General features: G+C 48.7%; 1 protein-coding gene across 4 annotated transcripts in view; it reads right to left on the reverse strand.

Moving 5' to 3' along the window:
- LOC144601018 (uncharacterized) overlaps window positions 1-16,944 on the reverse strand; it is a 28,972-nt gene extending 12,028 nt beyond the window's left edge. Inside the window, exons 1-2 of one of the 4 annotated variants that reach the window (XM_078412939.1) lie at window positions 16,736-16,944; window positions 5,701-7,441 (exon numbers count right to left, since the gene is read on the reverse strand). In XM_078412939.1, the coding sequence (XP_078269065.1) occupies window positions 6,188-7,324 (1,137 nt within the window). In that variant the 5' untranslated portion in view covers window positions 7,325-7,441; window positions 16,736-16,944 and the 3' untranslated portion in view covers window positions 5,701-6,187. Of the gene's footprint in view, window positions 1-5,700; window positions 7,442-14,966; window positions 15,305-16,330; window positions 16,410-16,723 lie in introns of those variants that run through there. The other 3 variants (XM_078412937.1, XM_078412938.1, XM_078412936.1) reach the window with 3 other exon arrangements.
- Between the last annotated feature and the right edge of the window lie 396 nt (window positions 16,945-17,340).

Consider the following 17,340-nt stretch of genomic DNA (forward strand, 5'->3'; position numbering starts at 1 on the left):
CTCCTGCCTCATGCCTCTGTAATCCCCTTTGCTATACTGTAATACTGACACTTCCGATTTTCCCTTCTGCCTTTCCATTTGCAGAGTAAAACTTATCATGTTGTGATCACTGCCTCCTAATGGCTCTTTTACCTCTAGTCCCCTTATCAGATCAGGATCATTACACAACACTAAATCCAGAATTGCCTTCTCCCTGGTAGGCTCCAGTACAAGCTGTTCTAAGAATCCATCTCGAAGGCACTCTACAAACTCTCTTTCCTGGGGTCCATTTCCAACCTGATTTTCCCAGTCTACCTGCATGTTCAAATCTCCCATAACCACCGTAGCATTACATTTTTGACACGCCAATTTTATCTCCTGATTCAACTTGCACCCTATGTCGAGGCTACTGTTTGGGGGCCTATAGATAACTCCCATTAGGGTCTTTTTACCCTTACAATTTCTCATTTCTATCCATACTGATTCAACATCTCCTGATTCTATGTCACCCCTTGCAAGGGAATGAATATCATTCCTTACCATCAGAGCAACCCCACCCCCTCTGCCCACCTGTCTGTCTTTTCTATACGTTATGTACCCCTGAATATTCAGTTCCCAGCCCTGGTCCTCTTGTAGCCATGTCTCAATGATCCCTACAACATCATACTTGCCCATGACTAACTGAGCCTCAAGCTCATCCACTTTATTTTTTATACTACGCGCATTTAAGTACAACACTTTAACTTCTGTATTTACCTCCCCTCTCACATCGGTCACAATTGGCCCTGCCCTTAATTTCTTTTCTCCTCTAGAACTTCTGTTCCCATTCTTCCGAGAGTCTTTTGCAATATCTCCTGTATTCCCTTTTTTTACCTCATCTTCATATTCACAATTTGTTAACCCCTCCCCCCCAATACTTAGTTTAAAGCCACAGGTGTCACACTAGCAAACCTGCCTGCCAGAATGTTTGTCCCCCTGCTGTTAAGATGTAACCCGTCCCTTTTGTACAAGTCACCCCTAGCCCAGAAGAGATCCCAGTGGTCCAGAAATCTAAATCCCTGCTCTCTGCACCAGCCCCTCAGCCATAAATTCATACCCTCTATCTCTCTGTTCCTGGCCTCACCAGCACGAGGTACCGGTAGCAGTCCAGAGATAACCACCTTCGACGTCCTACTTCTCAGTGTTTTTCCCAACTCTCTAAACTCCCGCTGTAGCACCTCCTTCCTCTTCCGCCCGACGTCATTCGTGCCCACATGCACAACAACTTCAGGTTGATCGCCTTCCCTCACTAGGATTTTCTGAAGCCGGTCCGTGATGTGTTGAACCCTGCACCAGGGAGGCATCAGACCATCCTCAAGTCTCTCCTGCTGCCACAGAATCTTCTGTCCGTCCCTCGGACGATGGAGTCACCGACCACTACGGCTCTTCCTGACTTCGGTCTCACCTGTCGAGTATCCTTGCCAACAGGTCCGCCACTCGGACTGGAAACGTCTTCTGCCCCGACAGTTCCCAAGAGGGTATACCTATTTACAATAGGCACAGCCACTGGGGTCTCCTGTAGTCCTCGTCCACTCCCCCCTGAAACAGTCTCCCACCTTCGCTCGACCTGGACCCTTGGCGTGACAGCCTCACAATAGGTCCTGTCGAGGAAACTCTCGCATTCCCGGATGGCCCTGAGGTCATCCAACTGCCTCTCCAACTCCACCACACGTCCCTTCAGGAGCTGCACCTGGACACAGTTCTTGCAGGTGTAGCTCCCAGAAGCTCCAGCGACGTCCCTGTCTTCCCACATCCTGCAGGAAACACACTGCACCAACTTTTCCGCCATTACCTTGTGTCTATAAACAGTTCTGGCTTAAAACAATTGTAACCTCCTCACCTCTGCCTCCTCGCCGAAGACTCGCAGCCAAAGACTCGCACTTTTCTCACTGGGCACTTCCCTCACTGGGCTGCACCCGAACAGGGCTGCACCCTTTTGCAAGTCTTGCTTATATCACCAATTAAATTGCCTGATTGTCCAATTTACCTGACTTCTCACTTAAATTAACACTTACTTTTCTTCTCAGCCAACGGGCATCCTTGCTCTGCTCCCGGACTTTTCATAATATCCATGAACTTTACCTCTTCTCTCAACATTTCTTCCTTGTCCTTGCTGGTTTCTTCATTGAAGTCATGGTTGTATTGTTTGACCAGACGTTCTTCCAGATTAACAATGGATATTCGATTAACAACTGCTGTAGGAAACCCTTTTCCAATGCTGTTGTCATGGTCCTCTCTATTTAGACCACAAATAACCCATCCCAACAAGGTTTTCATGGCAAATGGTCCATCTTCTTTGCTGTGGACCACTTCCAAAGGTTCCAATAGCTTGGAATCATTAGCTCCTATGAGTAAGTCAATACCAGAGTCTATTTCAGTTATCTTGATATTCTTCAAATAAGGCCATTGACCCAGGTCTTCCTGTCTCGGAATGCTTAACCGTGAAACAGGAATGGTCATACTGGTAAGCATGTCTGGTAGTTGAACAAAATCATTGCTGTCCAGACCAGATATTTCCAAACCAGAAATAACACAACTGGTTATAGACTTCTCATGATTCATGGTATGCAGGGTAAACTTATTCCTTTGTCCTGAGACCTTCAGCCTTCTTACCAGGCTTTCGGTGCAGAAAGTAACTGAACTTCCACCATCCAAGAAAGCGTACGTTTGCAACACTGTGCTCCCATTGTAGCTCTTCACTTGCACTGGTACGATCGAGAAGATGCAAGTTTCTTCACCGGCCCCGATATGTCCACACATCGGAGAAAGAGGAGTGGCGTCACTCTGGCTCGCCTTTTCCTTGGCTGGTTGCTCAGGTTTCCCTGCTTTGTCCTTCTGTTCAAAAGGAAGTATCTCAGGATGCTCTCCTTTGCATACAGCACAAGTCAAACGATTCTTGCAATTTCTGCTCATATGACCTTCTTTCAAACATCCAAAACAAATTCTATTCACTTTTATAAATTCTCTTCTCTCCTTTAGTTCCTTCTTTTTGGTCTGCCGACACTTCTCCAGTGTGTGACCCCCTCATGTTGCAGAACAGACAAGGATCTTGCTGCTTGCCAATAGGTGAGTCAGCTTTCTCTCCTTTAGTTGTCAGGTTCCCTTGGGCCTGTTCTTCCATGGGTTCGGCAGCCAGAGCGAAACTGCTTTTGGTCATCCTCAGCTTCTCTCTTGACTTACCGAAGGTAGGGCCTTTACCAGCTGCTGGTGTTTTGGCCTCATCAATATTCATTGTGATTTATTTCATTTTTAACAAAAAAACACCAACAATGAGAACGCTTGTAAAGCCTTTATATCACCTGGCTTGATGATTGGCCAGGCCAGTGCTCTGGATATATAAGCAGCGGCAATCTTCTGTTCATGGCCAAAATGTTCTTCAAGTAATCTTCTTGCCTCCTTATAGCTCTGGTCGGGATGCAAATGTTGACAGCTACGAACTAATTCTCTGGCTAGTCCTCTCGTATATAGTTCCAGAATATGATAACGACCACTTTCATCGTCAGTCTTCCTTTCTACTCCTCTCTCAAATACCTTGATAAAAGGTTGATATTGCAAGGGATCACCATCACACACAGGAATGTCTCTTGCCGGTAGGGTAGAAGAAAGATTTTGTTTGGCCAGAAGTTCGGTCGCTAAACTTTGCTTCCGTAATAGCTCACATAAATAACGTTGGTCTCTATCATGACGTTCCGGGGATTTAGTGCGAGCACGTCCCTGCTCATCCCTCGGTTCATGAAACCCTGTTTTGCTTCCTTGATGTGGATGTGGGGCAAAGTGTGCCGTACCACTGGCTTTAACCAATGGTCTCCAGGTTGTTTGCTTTGGTCTAACAACCTGTGGCTCCCATTCAGGCCAGGGTTCAGTCGTGGATGGTTCCCGTCCAACTGGCAACTGGCTTAGGACAGCTCCTCGTCCTGAATAAGAACTCATCTTATCGGATACTATCGAGCTGCTTCTTGATCTTGGAGCGCTAAGTACACTTAGCTTTGTCTTGGCTGCTGTCATTTTAGACTCCAGCTCCAATCGTTCTTTCCCAATTTTCAATTGATCACTCCTCTTCTTGTAATCTAATTGTCTTCTCCTCTATTCTTCCTCTTCTTTCAGTGCCAAAATGTAATCACTACTCTACTCACTCCGACCTGCGCGAGATAACCACTTATGAGTTGCTCCAGCACTCTGTGTAACGTCACCTGTCCATGTTCTCCACAGATCCCGCCTCCAGCACGTTGTGCAGCAGATGCTGGTTGACAAAGAGACACAATCTCCTGGAGTAACTTGCACCTCTGGAGAGCACAGACAGGCAACATTCTAGGTCAGGACCCTTCTTCAGACTGCTTGGTGTGGGGGTGGAGAAAGTTGGGAAGGAGAGGTGGGAGTGGTCACCTTAGATTCCCTTCCCTCCACAGATGTGGCCTGACCCACTGAGATCCTCCACTGCTTTAGAGGCAGTGGACAGACGACGTTTTGAGTCAGGACCCTTCAGACTGATCGGAGGGTGGGGGGGTGGAAGCTCGAAAAGAGTGATGGGGGCTGGACAAAGCCTGGCAAGTGGTCGGTGGACACAAAATGGTGGAGTAACTCAGCAGGACAGGCAGCATCTCTGGAGAGAAGGAATGGGTGATGTTTCAGGTTGAGACCCTTCTTCAGAAGTGATAGATGGATATAGGAGAGGGAGACACAAGAAACTGCAGATGCTGGAATCTGGCAGAGAACACAATTTAGTTAGAGGCACAGAATCTCTTGCCCAGAGTGGGGTAATCGAGGACCAGAGGACATGGGTTCAAGGTGAAAGGGAAAATATTTAATCGGGATCTGAGGGGTAACTTTTTCATACAAAGGGTGATGGGTGTATGGAACGAGCTGCCAGGGGAGGTAGTTGAGGCTAGGACTATCCCAACGTTTAAGAAACAGTTATGGATTGGTACATGGATAGGACAGGTTTGGAGGGATATGGACCAAACACGGGCAGGTGGGACAAGTGCAGCTGGGACATGTTGGCTGGTGTGGGCAAGTTGGCCGAAGAGCCTGTTTCCACGCTGTATCACTCTATGACTCTAACACGAAGTGCCACAGAACTCAGCGGGTCAGGCAGTATCTGTGGACAACACGGATAGGTGACGTTTCACAGTGCTGGAGTAACTCGGCATGTCAGGCAGCATCTCTGGAGAACATGGATCGGTGATATTCGGGTCAGGACCCTTCTTCAGACTGACACTATGTTAACAGATGATGGGGTGATGGCAGATGGGTGGCGTGAGTGAGAGGCGAGAGAAAACAAGCAGATAAAAGGTTGTGAGATAAGGAGAGAATGTTTACGTGCAGCTTTAAGGGACATTGGTCAGGTAGCATTTGGAGTATTGCATACAGTTCTGGTGACTCCATTACAGGACTGATGTGGAGGCTTTGGGGAAGGTGCAGAGAGGGTTTACCTGAATGGTTTAAAAACAAGGAACTGCAGATGCTGGTTTACAAAAAAGGACACAAAATGCTGGAGTAATTCAGTGGGACAGGCAGCATCGCCGGAGAGAAGGAATCGGTGACGTTTCGGGTTGAGACTGAAGTGGGTCTCGACCCGAAAAGTCACCCATTCCTTGCAGCATTTTGTGTTTAGGGCTGACCACTGGTGTGCACGCGCTGGTGAGACAGGGCATGGGAGGCCACTGCAAAACCCTCTACACTCACCGAGGTGGGGATGGGACGATCGCCGGCGTGCACCCGCTGGTGCCTCAGCAGCTTGGGGTTGCTGGGTAGCCCTTGCCGCCCTGGTGCACAGATGAAGGGGCGCTCGCCGTGTGTGGATGGGCTGGTGCTCCAGCAGGCTGTTGTTGCGGGTAAAGCCCTTGCTGCAGTTGCTGCAGGTGTACAGCTGCTCCCCGGTGTGCAGCACCTGGTGTACCTTCAAATCCTGCATCGACTTGAAGCTCTTGCCGCAGTCGGAGCAGGTGAAGGGCCGCTCGCTGGTGTGCACACGCTGGTGCTTCAGCAGGTTGGAGGAGAGGGTGTAGCCCTTGCCACACTGGGCGCAGGTGAGCTAGATAGAGCTCTTAAGGATAGCGGAGTCAGGGAGTATGGGGAGAAGGCAGGAACGGGGTACTGATTGAGAATGATCAGCCATGATCACATTGAATGGTGGTGCTGGCTCGAAGGGCCGAATGGCCTACTCCTGCAACTATTGTCTATTTATTGAATGGGCGCTCACCGGTGTGGATGCGTTGGTGCTCCAGCAGGTTGCTGGAGCGGGTGAAGCCCTTGCCACAGTCGCTGCAGGTGTACGGCCGCTCCCGGTGTGCAGGGCCTGGTGCAGCTTCAAATCCGGCATAGACTTGAAGCCCTTGCCGCAGTCGGAGCAGGTGAAGGGGCACTCACCGCTGTGCACCCGCCGGTGTGTCCTCAGATACCAGGACGACTTGAAGCCCTTGCCGCAGTCGGGGCAGGTGAAGGGGCACTCGCTGGTGTGCACCCACTGGTGCTTCAGCAGGTAGGAAGAGAGGGTGAAGGTCTTGCCACACTGGGCGCAGGTGAATGGGCGCTCGCCGGTGTGGATGCGCTGGTGATCCAGCAGGTTGTTGTTGCGGGTGAAGCCTTTGCCGCAATCGGAGCAGGTGTACGGCCGCTCGCTGCTGTGCACCCGCCGGTGTACGTTCAGTTCCGATGCCGACTTGAAGCCCTTGCTGCAGTCGGAGCAGGTGAAGGGCCGCTCACCGCTGTGCACCCGCTGGTGTATCTTCAGGTCCGATGACGACCTGAAGCCTTTGTCGCAGTCGGAGCAGGTGAAGGGCCGCTCGCTGGTGTGCACCCGCTGGTGCTTCAGCAGGTAGGAGGAGAGGGTGAAGGTCTTGCCACACTGGGCGCAGGTGAATGGGCGCTCGTTGGTGTGGATGCGCTGGTGCCCCAGCAGGTTGATGTTGCGGGTGAAGCCCTTGCCGCAGTTGCTGCAGATGTACGGCCGCTCCCCGGTGTGCAGGACCTGGTGTCCCTTCAAATCCGGCATCGACTTGAAGCCCTTGCCGCAGTCGGAGCAGGTGAAGGGCCGCTCACCGCTGTGCACCCACCAGTGCTTCTTCCGCGCAGACAAACGGGCAAAGCTCTTGCCGCAGGTGGAGCAGGTGTAGGGCTTCTCGCCCGTGTGCACCCGCCGGTGGATCTTCAGGTCCTCCGCCTTCTTGAAGGTCTTGGTGCAGTCGGAGCAGTCGAAGGGACGTTCTCCCGTGTGCACCCGCTGGTGGGTCTCCAGAAGGCACAGGTGATTCCAGGCCTTGCCACACACCTCACACTTATAACGCTTCTCCTGGTTGTGCCCCGCCATGTGGTCCTCCACCGAAGCTCAGCCCGCGTAGATGGGGGGCGGCTCACCGGCACCCTGGCCGCCCTCAATGACCGCTCACGTCCCCGTCTCTCCGTCCACAGCAACGGCTCCTAAACCCTGCAGGAGGGGAACACAGAGGGTCAACAAACTGGGAAACAGGACATGACTAACACGTGTGTTTGAAGGTTGGTGGGGAAGGGGGACTGGAGGTGGGGTGGACAGGGGGAAAGGGGGTCAGGGGAGGGTTGAGGGAGTGGGGGAGGTGTTAAAGTTCAGTTCTTAAAACAAACAACAACACAAACAGTTAAAGGTAAACCAAGCAAAGCTTTAATTATCGTCAGACAGGAGTGGGGGGACCAGTGCTAAGGGTGTATGACCATATTTAGCTGAAAGAGTTAATGGCTATTAACTTTGCATGATAAGATTCTTGACCATAATAAAATGGTAGAATGAATAAAAAGCCTGAACTCTGAATAGCTGATGTTTGCAATATTGCACCTGGCAGGATATATATAACTCCTAAATCTGGTGCACCAGGCTGATAGTACATCCCCCTTTTGCTTGCGGAGGACGTCTTGGAATGATGAGCACAATGATGAGAACGATGTAGTTAATTGCTGACTGATTGTGGAATTATGCAAACATGACCTTCTGTGGTATATAAGGATCCTTACCTTTGACTAATGACTTTGTGTGAAATATTTTATGACAGTAGAGTAATAAGAATATTGGGCAGGAAACAATCTGTTAATAATTTGAAGGAAATGTTGTGTTAAACATTCTTGCTGCAAATTCTGTATAAAAATGCTGCGAAAATGCTGTATCTGAGAGTGGAAGGAAGGGGAGTGCTGAGTATGGTCATACACCCGTAGCAATGATCCCCCCATATATAACATATAACATATAACAACTACAGCATGGAAACAGGCCTGTCCGGCCCTTCCAGTCCACGCCGACCATTCTCCCTGACCTAGTCTCATCTACCTGCACTCAGACCATAACCCTCCAATCCCCTCCTATCCATATACCTATCCAATTTACTCTTAAATAATAAAATCGAGCCAGCCTCCACCACTTCCACTGGAAGCCCATTCCATACAGCCACAACCCTCTGAGTAAAGAAGTTCCCCCTCATGTTACCCCTAAACCTTTGTCCCTCAATTCTGAAGCTATGTCCCCTTGTTGGAATCTTCCCCACTCTCAAAGGGAAAAGCCTACCCACGTCAACTCTGTCCGTCCCTCTCAAAATTTTAAAAACCTCTATCAAGTCCCCCCTCAACCTTCTACGCTCCAAAGAATAAAGACCCAACCTGTTCAACCTCTCTCTGTAGCCTAAGTGCTGAAACCCAGGCAACATTCTAGTAAATCTCCTCTGTACCCTCTCCATTTTGTCGACATCCTTCCTATAATTTGGCGACCAGAACTGCACACCATACTCCAGATTTGGCCTCACCAATGCCCTGTACAATTTCAACATTACATCCCAACTTCTATACTCGATGCTCTGATTTATAAAGGCAAGCATACCAAACGCCTTCTTCACCACCCTATCCACATGAGATTCCACCTTCAGGGAACAATGCACAGTTATTCCCAGATCCCTCTGTTCCACTGCATTCCTCAATTCCCTACCATTTACCCTGTACGTCCTATTTTGATTTGTCCTACCAAAATGCAGCACCTCACACTTATCAGCATTAAACTCCATCTGCCATCTTTCAGCCCACCCTTCCAAAAGGCCCAAGTCTCTCTGTAGACTTTGAAAATCTACCTCACTATCAACTACTCCACCTATCTTAGTATCATCTGCATATTTACTAATCCAATTTGCCACACCATCATCCAGATCATTAATGTAAATGACAAACAACAGTGGACCCAACACAGATCCTTGGGGCACTCCACTAGACACTGGCCTCCAACCTGACATACAATTGTCAACCGTTACCCTCTGGTATCTCCCATTCAGCCATTGTTGAATCCATCTTGCAACCTCACTATTAATACCCAACGATTTAACCTTCTTAATCAACCTTCCATGTGGAACCTTGTCAAATGCCTTACTGAAGTCCATATAGACAACATCCACAGCCTTGCCCTTATCAATTTCCCTGGTAACCTCTTCAAAAAATTCAAGAAGATTAGTCAAACATGACCTTCCAGGCACAAATCCATGTTGACTGTTTCTAATCAGGCCTTGATTATCCAAATAATTATATATATTGTCCCTAAGTATCTTTTCCATTAATTTTCCCACCACAGACGTCAAACTAATAGGTCTATAATTGCTAGGTTTACTTTTAGAACCTTTTATAAATCAGAGCATCGAGTATAGAAGTTGGGATGTAATGTTGAAATTGTACAGGGCATTGGTGAGGCCGAATCTGGAGTATGGTGTGCAGTTCTGGTCGCCAAATTATAGGAAGGATGTCGACAAAATGGAGAGGGTACAGAGGAGATTTACTAGAATGTTGCCTGGGTTTCAGCACTTAGGCTACAGAGAGAGGTTGAACAGGTTGGGTCTTTATTCTTTGGAGCGTAGAAGGTTGAGGGGGGACTTGATAGAGGTTTTTAAAATTATGAGAGGGACGGACAGAGTTGACGTGGGTAGGCGTTTCCCTTTGAGAGTGGGGAAGATTCCAACAAGGGGACATAGCTTCAGAATTGAGGGACAAAGGTTTAGGGGTAACATGAGGGGGAACTTCTTTACTCAGAGGGTTGTGGCTGTACGGAATGGGCTTCCGGTGGAAGTGGTGGAGGCTGGCTCGATTTTATTATTTAAGAGTAAATTGGATAGGTATATGGATAGGAGGGGATTGGAGGGTTATGGTCTGAGTGCAGGTAGATGAGACTAGGTCAGGGAGAATGGTCGGCGTGGACTGGTAGGGCCGGACAGGCCTGTTTCCATGCTGTAGTTGTTATATGTTATATGTTATATGTTAAAGGCACAACATGCGCAATGCGCCAATCTTCCGGCACCATCCCTGTTTCTAATGACGTTTGAAATATTTCCGTCATAGCCCCTGCTATTTCTGCACTAACTTCCCTCAATGTCCTAGGGAATATCCTATCAGGACCTGGAGACTTATCCACTTTTATATTCTTCAAAAGTGTCCGTACCTCCTCTTCTTTAATCCTCCTAATTTCCATCACTACTCTACTTGTTTCGCTTACCTCACATAATTCAATATCCTTCTCCTTGGTAAATACCGAAGAAAAGAAATTGTTTAATATCTCCCCCATTTCTTCCGGCTCAGCACATAGCTGTCCACTCTGACTCTCTAATGGACCAATTTTATCCCTCACTATCCTTTTGCTATTGACATATCTGTAGAACCCCTTGGGGTTTACTTTTACATTACTTGCCAAAGCAGCCTCATATCTTTTTTTCGCTTTTCTAATTTCCTTTTTAAGATTCCTTTTACATTCTTTATATTCCTCAAGAACCTCATTTACTCCCTGCCGCTTATATTTATTGTATATCTCCCTCTTTTTCCGAACCAAGTGTCCAATTTCCCTGGAAAACCATGGCTCTTTCAAATTATTATTCTTTCCTTTCCACCGAACAGGGACATAAAGACTCTGTACTCTCAAAATTTCACCTTTAAATATCCTCCATTTCTCTATTATATCCTTTTCATAAAACAACAATTTCAATTTCACTCCTTTTAAATCCTTTCTCATCTCCTCAAAATTAGCCTTTCTCCAATCCAAAATCTCAACCCTTGGTCCAGATTTGACCTTCTCCATAATGATATTGAAACTAATGGCATTATGATCACTAGACCCAAAGTGCTCCTCAACACATACCTCCGTCACCTGACCCATCTCATTTCCTAACAGGAGGTCCAACACTGCCCCTTCTCTGGTAGGCACCTCTACGTATTGCTGCAAAAACCTATCCTGCACACATTTTACAAACTCCAAACCATCCAGCCCTTTAACAGAATGTGATTCCCAGTCTATATACGGAAAATTGAAATCACCCACAATCACCACTCTGTGCTTACTACTAATATCTGCTATCTCCTTACATATTTGCTCTTCCAATTCTCGTTCCCTATTTGGCGGTCTATAATACACCCCTATAAGTGTTGCTAAACCTTTCTCATTTCTGAGTTCCACCCAAACAGCCTCCTTAATCGAGCCTTCTAGTCTGTCCTGCCAAAGCACTGCTGTGATATCCTCCCTGACAAGCAATGCAACACCCCCACCTCTTGCCCCTCCGATTCTATCACATCTGAAACAATGAAATCCTGGAATATTTAATTGCCAATCGCAACCCTCCTGCAACCATGTTTCACTGATCGCCACAACATCATACTTCCAGATGTCAATCCAGGCTCTAAGCTCATCCACCTTTCTTACAATGCTCCTAGCATTAAAATATACACATTTAAGGGACCTATCATTTCTTATTCTCAGTTTATTTCTTTTCCCTTCTTTCTCTCCTGCATATTGGGTCTGAGTGTTTCCCTTTTCTGCCTCCTGCCTCACACACTGCCTATTAGCTATCTGTGTTTGAGTCCCTCCCCCCAACCGTACTAGTTTAAAGTCTCCGCAGTTATTTTAGCAAATCTCCCCGCCAGGATATTGGTTCCCCTCGGGTTCAGATGCAACCCGTCCTTTTTGTACAGGTCATACTTCCCCCAGAAGAGGTCCCAATGATCCAGAAACTTGAAACCCTGCTCCCTGCACCAGTTCCTCAGCCACGTATTTATCCTCCACCTCACTCCATTCCTATTCTCACTATCGCGTGGCACAGGCAGTAAGCCTGAGATTATTACTTTGGAAGTCCTTTTTTTTAAACTCTCTTCCTAGCCCCCTGAATTCTCCTTTCAGGACCTCTTCCCTTATCCTACCTATATTGTTGGTACCTATATGTACCACGACCTCTGGCTCCTCTCCCTCCCCTTTCAGGATATCCTGGACACGCTCAGACACATCCCGGACACCGGCACCAGGGAGGCAAACCACCATCCGGGTCTCCCGACTGCATCCACAGAAACGCCTATCTGACCCCCTCACTATAGAGTCCCCTATTACTACTGCTCTCCTCTTCCTTTCCCTACCCTTCTGAGCAACAGGGCCAGACTCCTTGCCAGAGGCCCGGGCACCGTCGTTGCCCCCAGGTAGGCTGTCCCCCCCAACAGTACTTAAACAGGAGTACTTATTTCCAAGGGGTACAGCCACCGGGGTACTCCCTAGTCCCTGCCTCTGTTCCTTGCCCCCCCTAACAGTGACCCACTTGTCTACCTCCCGTGGTCTAGGAGTGACCACCTCCCTGTAACTCCTATCTATAACCTCCTCACTCTCCCTGATCAGACGGAGGTCATCAATCTGCCGCTCCAGGTTCCTAATACGGTCCCTTAGGAGCCCCATCTCGTCACACCTGGCGCAGATGTGGATGTCTGGAAGACTATCAGACTCCCAGATTCCCCACATCTGACACCCAGAACAAAAAACTGCCCTGGCAGTCATACTCTCCAAACAAAGCCCCGCGCTCGGTTACTAAACCTACCGCCCGGCCGCTACTCCAACCGCCCACCCAAAAGAACTGAGTGATCTCCTGGGAGAGGCGAAAAACCGGATAAAAAACCCAGGCCAATTTGGGAAAAAATCCGGGAAATTCCTCTCCGACCCCAAGCTAGGCGATCGAAACTAGTCCGGGAGATCACACAGGTCTTACTCCTCACAATCCCCACACAATCCCCACACAATCCCCACACAATCCCCACACACTACTTCCCAAGCAACACAGCTAGGTGCTGCTTGCTACTGCTGCTTGCTGCTGCTGATTGCTGCTGCTGCTGATTGCTGCTGATTGCTGCTGCTGCTACTGCTGATTGCTGCTGCTGCTGCTGCTGCTACTGCTGATTGCTGCTGCTGCTATGCTGAGATGCTGCCTGACCCGCTGACTTCCGTCTGACGATAATTAAAGCTTTGCTTGGTTTACCTTTAACTGTCTATGTTGTCTGTTTTATGAAACAAACTTTAACATAGCACTCCCCGTGCTTCCACTCAAAGATACACCTTTTTCGCAGCATTTTTATACAGCATTTGCAGCAAGAATGTTTAACACAAGTCTTTCAAATCAATCACAAACTGTATCGAATACAATATACTTGACACCCTACAGTCATAAAATATTCCACACAATAAGTCATTAGTCGAAGGTAAGGATCCTTATCATACCACAGAAGGTCTTGTTTACACATTCCCACAAGTAGTCAACTGAGGTTTTAATACGGCACTGGTCACACTGCATTCGGAGTTAACACACACTGGGGATAATATACAATTTAAAATTTAGAGTTTAGAGATACGGTGCGAAAACAGGCCCACCGTCCCCACTGACCAGCGACCCGCACACGTTAACACCATCTTAAACACTAGGGACAATTTTAACATTTACTCCAAGCCAATTAACCTCCGAACCTGCATGTCTTTGGGATGTGGGAGGAAAGAGAGAGAGATTCAAGAAAGAGCTAGATAGAGCTCTTAAGGATAGCGGAGTCAGGTGGTACGGGGAGAAGGCAGGAACAGGCTACTGATTGAGAATGATCAGCCATGATCACATTGAATGGCGGTGCTGGCTCGAAGGGCCGAATGGCCTACTCCTGCACCTATTGTCTATTGTCTAAGTTAACCACATTTTAATCTTAACGAGAGCAGTGTCCATCGTCTTTCCCAGACATCCTTCCCAGGCATAACAGGATGAACCGCTCTGCAGGCTTTTGGAAACACATTGTTACATCCTGCCTGGTGCAATTTTGCAAACATTAGCTATTCAGGACCCAAAGTTCAGGCTCATCCTGTTCATTCATTCTACCATTTTATTATTTCTGTGGTTTCCAAGGATTGTAAGTTTCAGCTACCAGACACATCCTTATGAGCAATTAGCATTCCTCCACTTACAACAATATAGAAGCCCCAAAGTTTATGGCCAAGCATCCCATCATGCAAAGTTAATAGCCATTAACTCTTTCATTCCCTCCTTTTATCATCTCATGGTAACGTTAAAGCCCTCGTGAGGCACAGAGTGATCGGGTACATTTAATCATAAACAATAGAACAACAGAATCGAGCCAGAGGTTTCCAAAGAAACTGAATGGCCAGGCGCCCCAGGGGGCACCCTTGTCATTATAATGGTGTGTTGTAGTTCATGGCCTATTAACAGAAACAGTCAGACAACAGAATTCGTTTAACCTATTTATTCTACTCACCCAGGTGGGAGAGAGCCTGGGCACTGGAGCGTTCAGAAACGCTCAGGCAGCTAGTGTAGCCTCTCTCTCTCCGAAAACTCAAATTCACACACACTTTATACCTCTAATACATGTGCCAGTACTTTTCCATTGCTGCCTTATACGGCAAGATTACAATGTCCTAATAAATCTTTATGTGTCCTTCGGGACCTCCGTGTCCACCTTGACCTATGTGACCTCTTCTTTCTTGGGAACATAGGGCAGTCCATGTGGCAAGATGTTCTTCTTAACAGATCAAAGCTTTGAACGCAGGTTGCTGATATCAGAGGATGCAATCAGCCATAAACCGTGCCACAAGCTGACAAACAGGATGCCTCAGCAATATAACCAAGCTGGAACATTTTCACTCCTGCAATAGCACCCACATAGCTGCTTACCCAATGTTAACCCTTACAGGTGCATTTCTTCCACGACCTTCTTGATCTTATTTAATTCTTGAGAAATGTGGGCAGCTAGGTCAGCGATGTTAGAGGATTCATCGGGGATGTAGGTACAACACTCTTGTCCAACAACTGCACAGATCCCCCCCCATTTGCTGCTAAAATGAAGTCTAATGCCATACGGTTCTGCAGTGCCACGGTACGGAGGGCTTCTACCTCAGCCGTCAAAGAGGAGATGGCTTTCTGAATATCCGCAAACGCACCAGCAGTGGCATTTTCCAACCTTTTCCATTGCATAGGCCATGTTAATCAGTTCGCGTGAGATGCGGGCTGTGCCATAGAAGGGAAAGGCAAACATCCAGAATCGTTCAGACTCTGAGATACCTCGTTTGGACCTTAAGGGAGTGTATATTTCAGCCAAATGCTGCACGGCTCTCATATGAGGGACAAGAAACGCTAAGTAGTATCCATGTGACAATGGCAAATGGGTTCAACCTGGGGGCGCCGAGATTCCAGGCACCGCGCTGAGCCGCCCGCACGTCCGCCAGCTCCGTGGCAGGAGAGGCGGTGACATCACAGTGGCGTGCGCGCAGATGACGTCACGCCGCCGGGCGGCTCACACGTGGGCGAGAGCAAAGATACTAGAGGAGCAAGATCGACCACTCGACCCTAAAAACCGCAGTATGTCACGGCGCCATTTTAGTCGGCAGAAACATTTTAAAAGAAAAAAAAATCTGCGAATTGATACATGATATATTCTGCATTTTTATGGTATCACCACACATACACTGATTACACTGCGAGAGGCAGAGCAAACAGCGGGTTTCGCGTACTAAAATGGCGGACGTTATGTTCCATTGCGTACTACACTTCAGTATAAGCGATGTCAAAGGAGTGGTTCAGCTTGTTCCTCTTGTATCTTTGGTGCGGTCTTCCCCCCTCACACACGCTCCCCTTTTTCATCTTGAGAGTTGTGAATTTGTGGAATTCTCTGCCACAGAAGGGCGTGGAGGCCAATTCACTGGATGAATTTAAAAGAGAGTTAGATAGAGCTCTCACTAGTGGAATCAAGTGATATGGGGAGAAGGCAGGCACGGGTTACTGATTGTGGATGATCAGCCACGATCACAATGAATGGCGGTTCTGGCTCGAAGGGCCAAATGGCCTCCTCCTGCATCTATTTTCTATATTTTCTGTCACTTATGACCTTATACATGGAGAAACCTTGTCTCCGCGCTGGAGTCACACAAGTCTTCCACTCAGCGTAATTCACTTTATCCGGTATCCGGACACAGCGGACGGATTGGTTGTAATCGTGTGTTGCCTTTCGGTTGACCGGTTAAGAAGCAACAAAAAAGTACCTCGGTGCACGTGACAATAAACTAAACTCAACCGTCCGCCGCCAGGGGCGCTGCGGCCGGCTGACCAGAGACGCTGCACCGCGGCCTCCCGGCGCCAGGGGGCGCTGCAATCCGAGGACCAGAGGGCGCCCAGACCTCCTTCCCTCCCTCATTCACTCACATCCCGCTCCTCGGGTCGGCGGCCGCAGGACCGCCCTCGGGAAGGGAGGAGGGGGCGTGGGAAACTTCAATAAACATTGCCATCAATATTCCCTTTACCCTCGGACGGTAAGGGAATGGAATATGCCGCCACCCAACACACGCGCCGCTACCGATGTTCAGACATTTAAAAAGGGGATTGAGCAACTAGATCTCCTCAACTTGGTCAAAAAGGCCACTTCAAAATTTAATCACCGCTCTACTCACTCCGACCTGCGCGACATAACCATTTATGAGGCTTTTTTGCGCAGTAATCAACCAGGACCAGGAGAGGACGCGGGGCCGAGCGGCGGCGGCGACGGCTGTTCCCCACCTGAGCTCCCGGCGCTGAGCGAGCAGAGGCCTCACGTGACCAGCGACTAGATCCCGCCCATCCTCACTGACGGACAGCGCCAGCGGCCAATGGGAGCGTGTCTCACCCCTTCCGCAATTGACGGGCAGCGCCAGCGGCGAATAGGAGCCGCTCCCGCCCTTCCGCCACTGACGGGCAGCGCCAGCAGCCAATAGCAGCCGGTCCCGCCCCTCCCCCACTGACCGACAGCGCCACCGGCCAATGCCAGCAGGTCCTGCATTACGGGCCTCAACGTCACAAAATGCCATGTACCTCCCCCTGCCGGAGTTCAGCCAATCCGAGACGCGTCTTCCACCCATGGCGTAGTTGATCACGTCCTATAGATCGAGCCGCTGCCCCGCCCCTGGGACAGACAGCGCCCTCCGCCAATCGCTGCCTGAGCCGCTGAGTGGCTTCAGACCTCTGTGTAATATAAGAAAATAACTACAGATGCTGGTATAAATCGAAGGTATTCATTCAG

This window comes from Rhinoraja longicauda, chromosome 16 (genome assembly GCF_053455715.1).
Source record: "Rhinoraja longicauda isolate Sanriku21f chromosome 16, sRhiLon1.1, whole genome shotgun sequence".
Classification (NCBI taxonomy): Eukaryota; Metazoa; Chordata; class Chondrichthyes; order Rajiformes; family Arhynchobatidae; genus Rhinoraja; species Rhinoraja longicauda.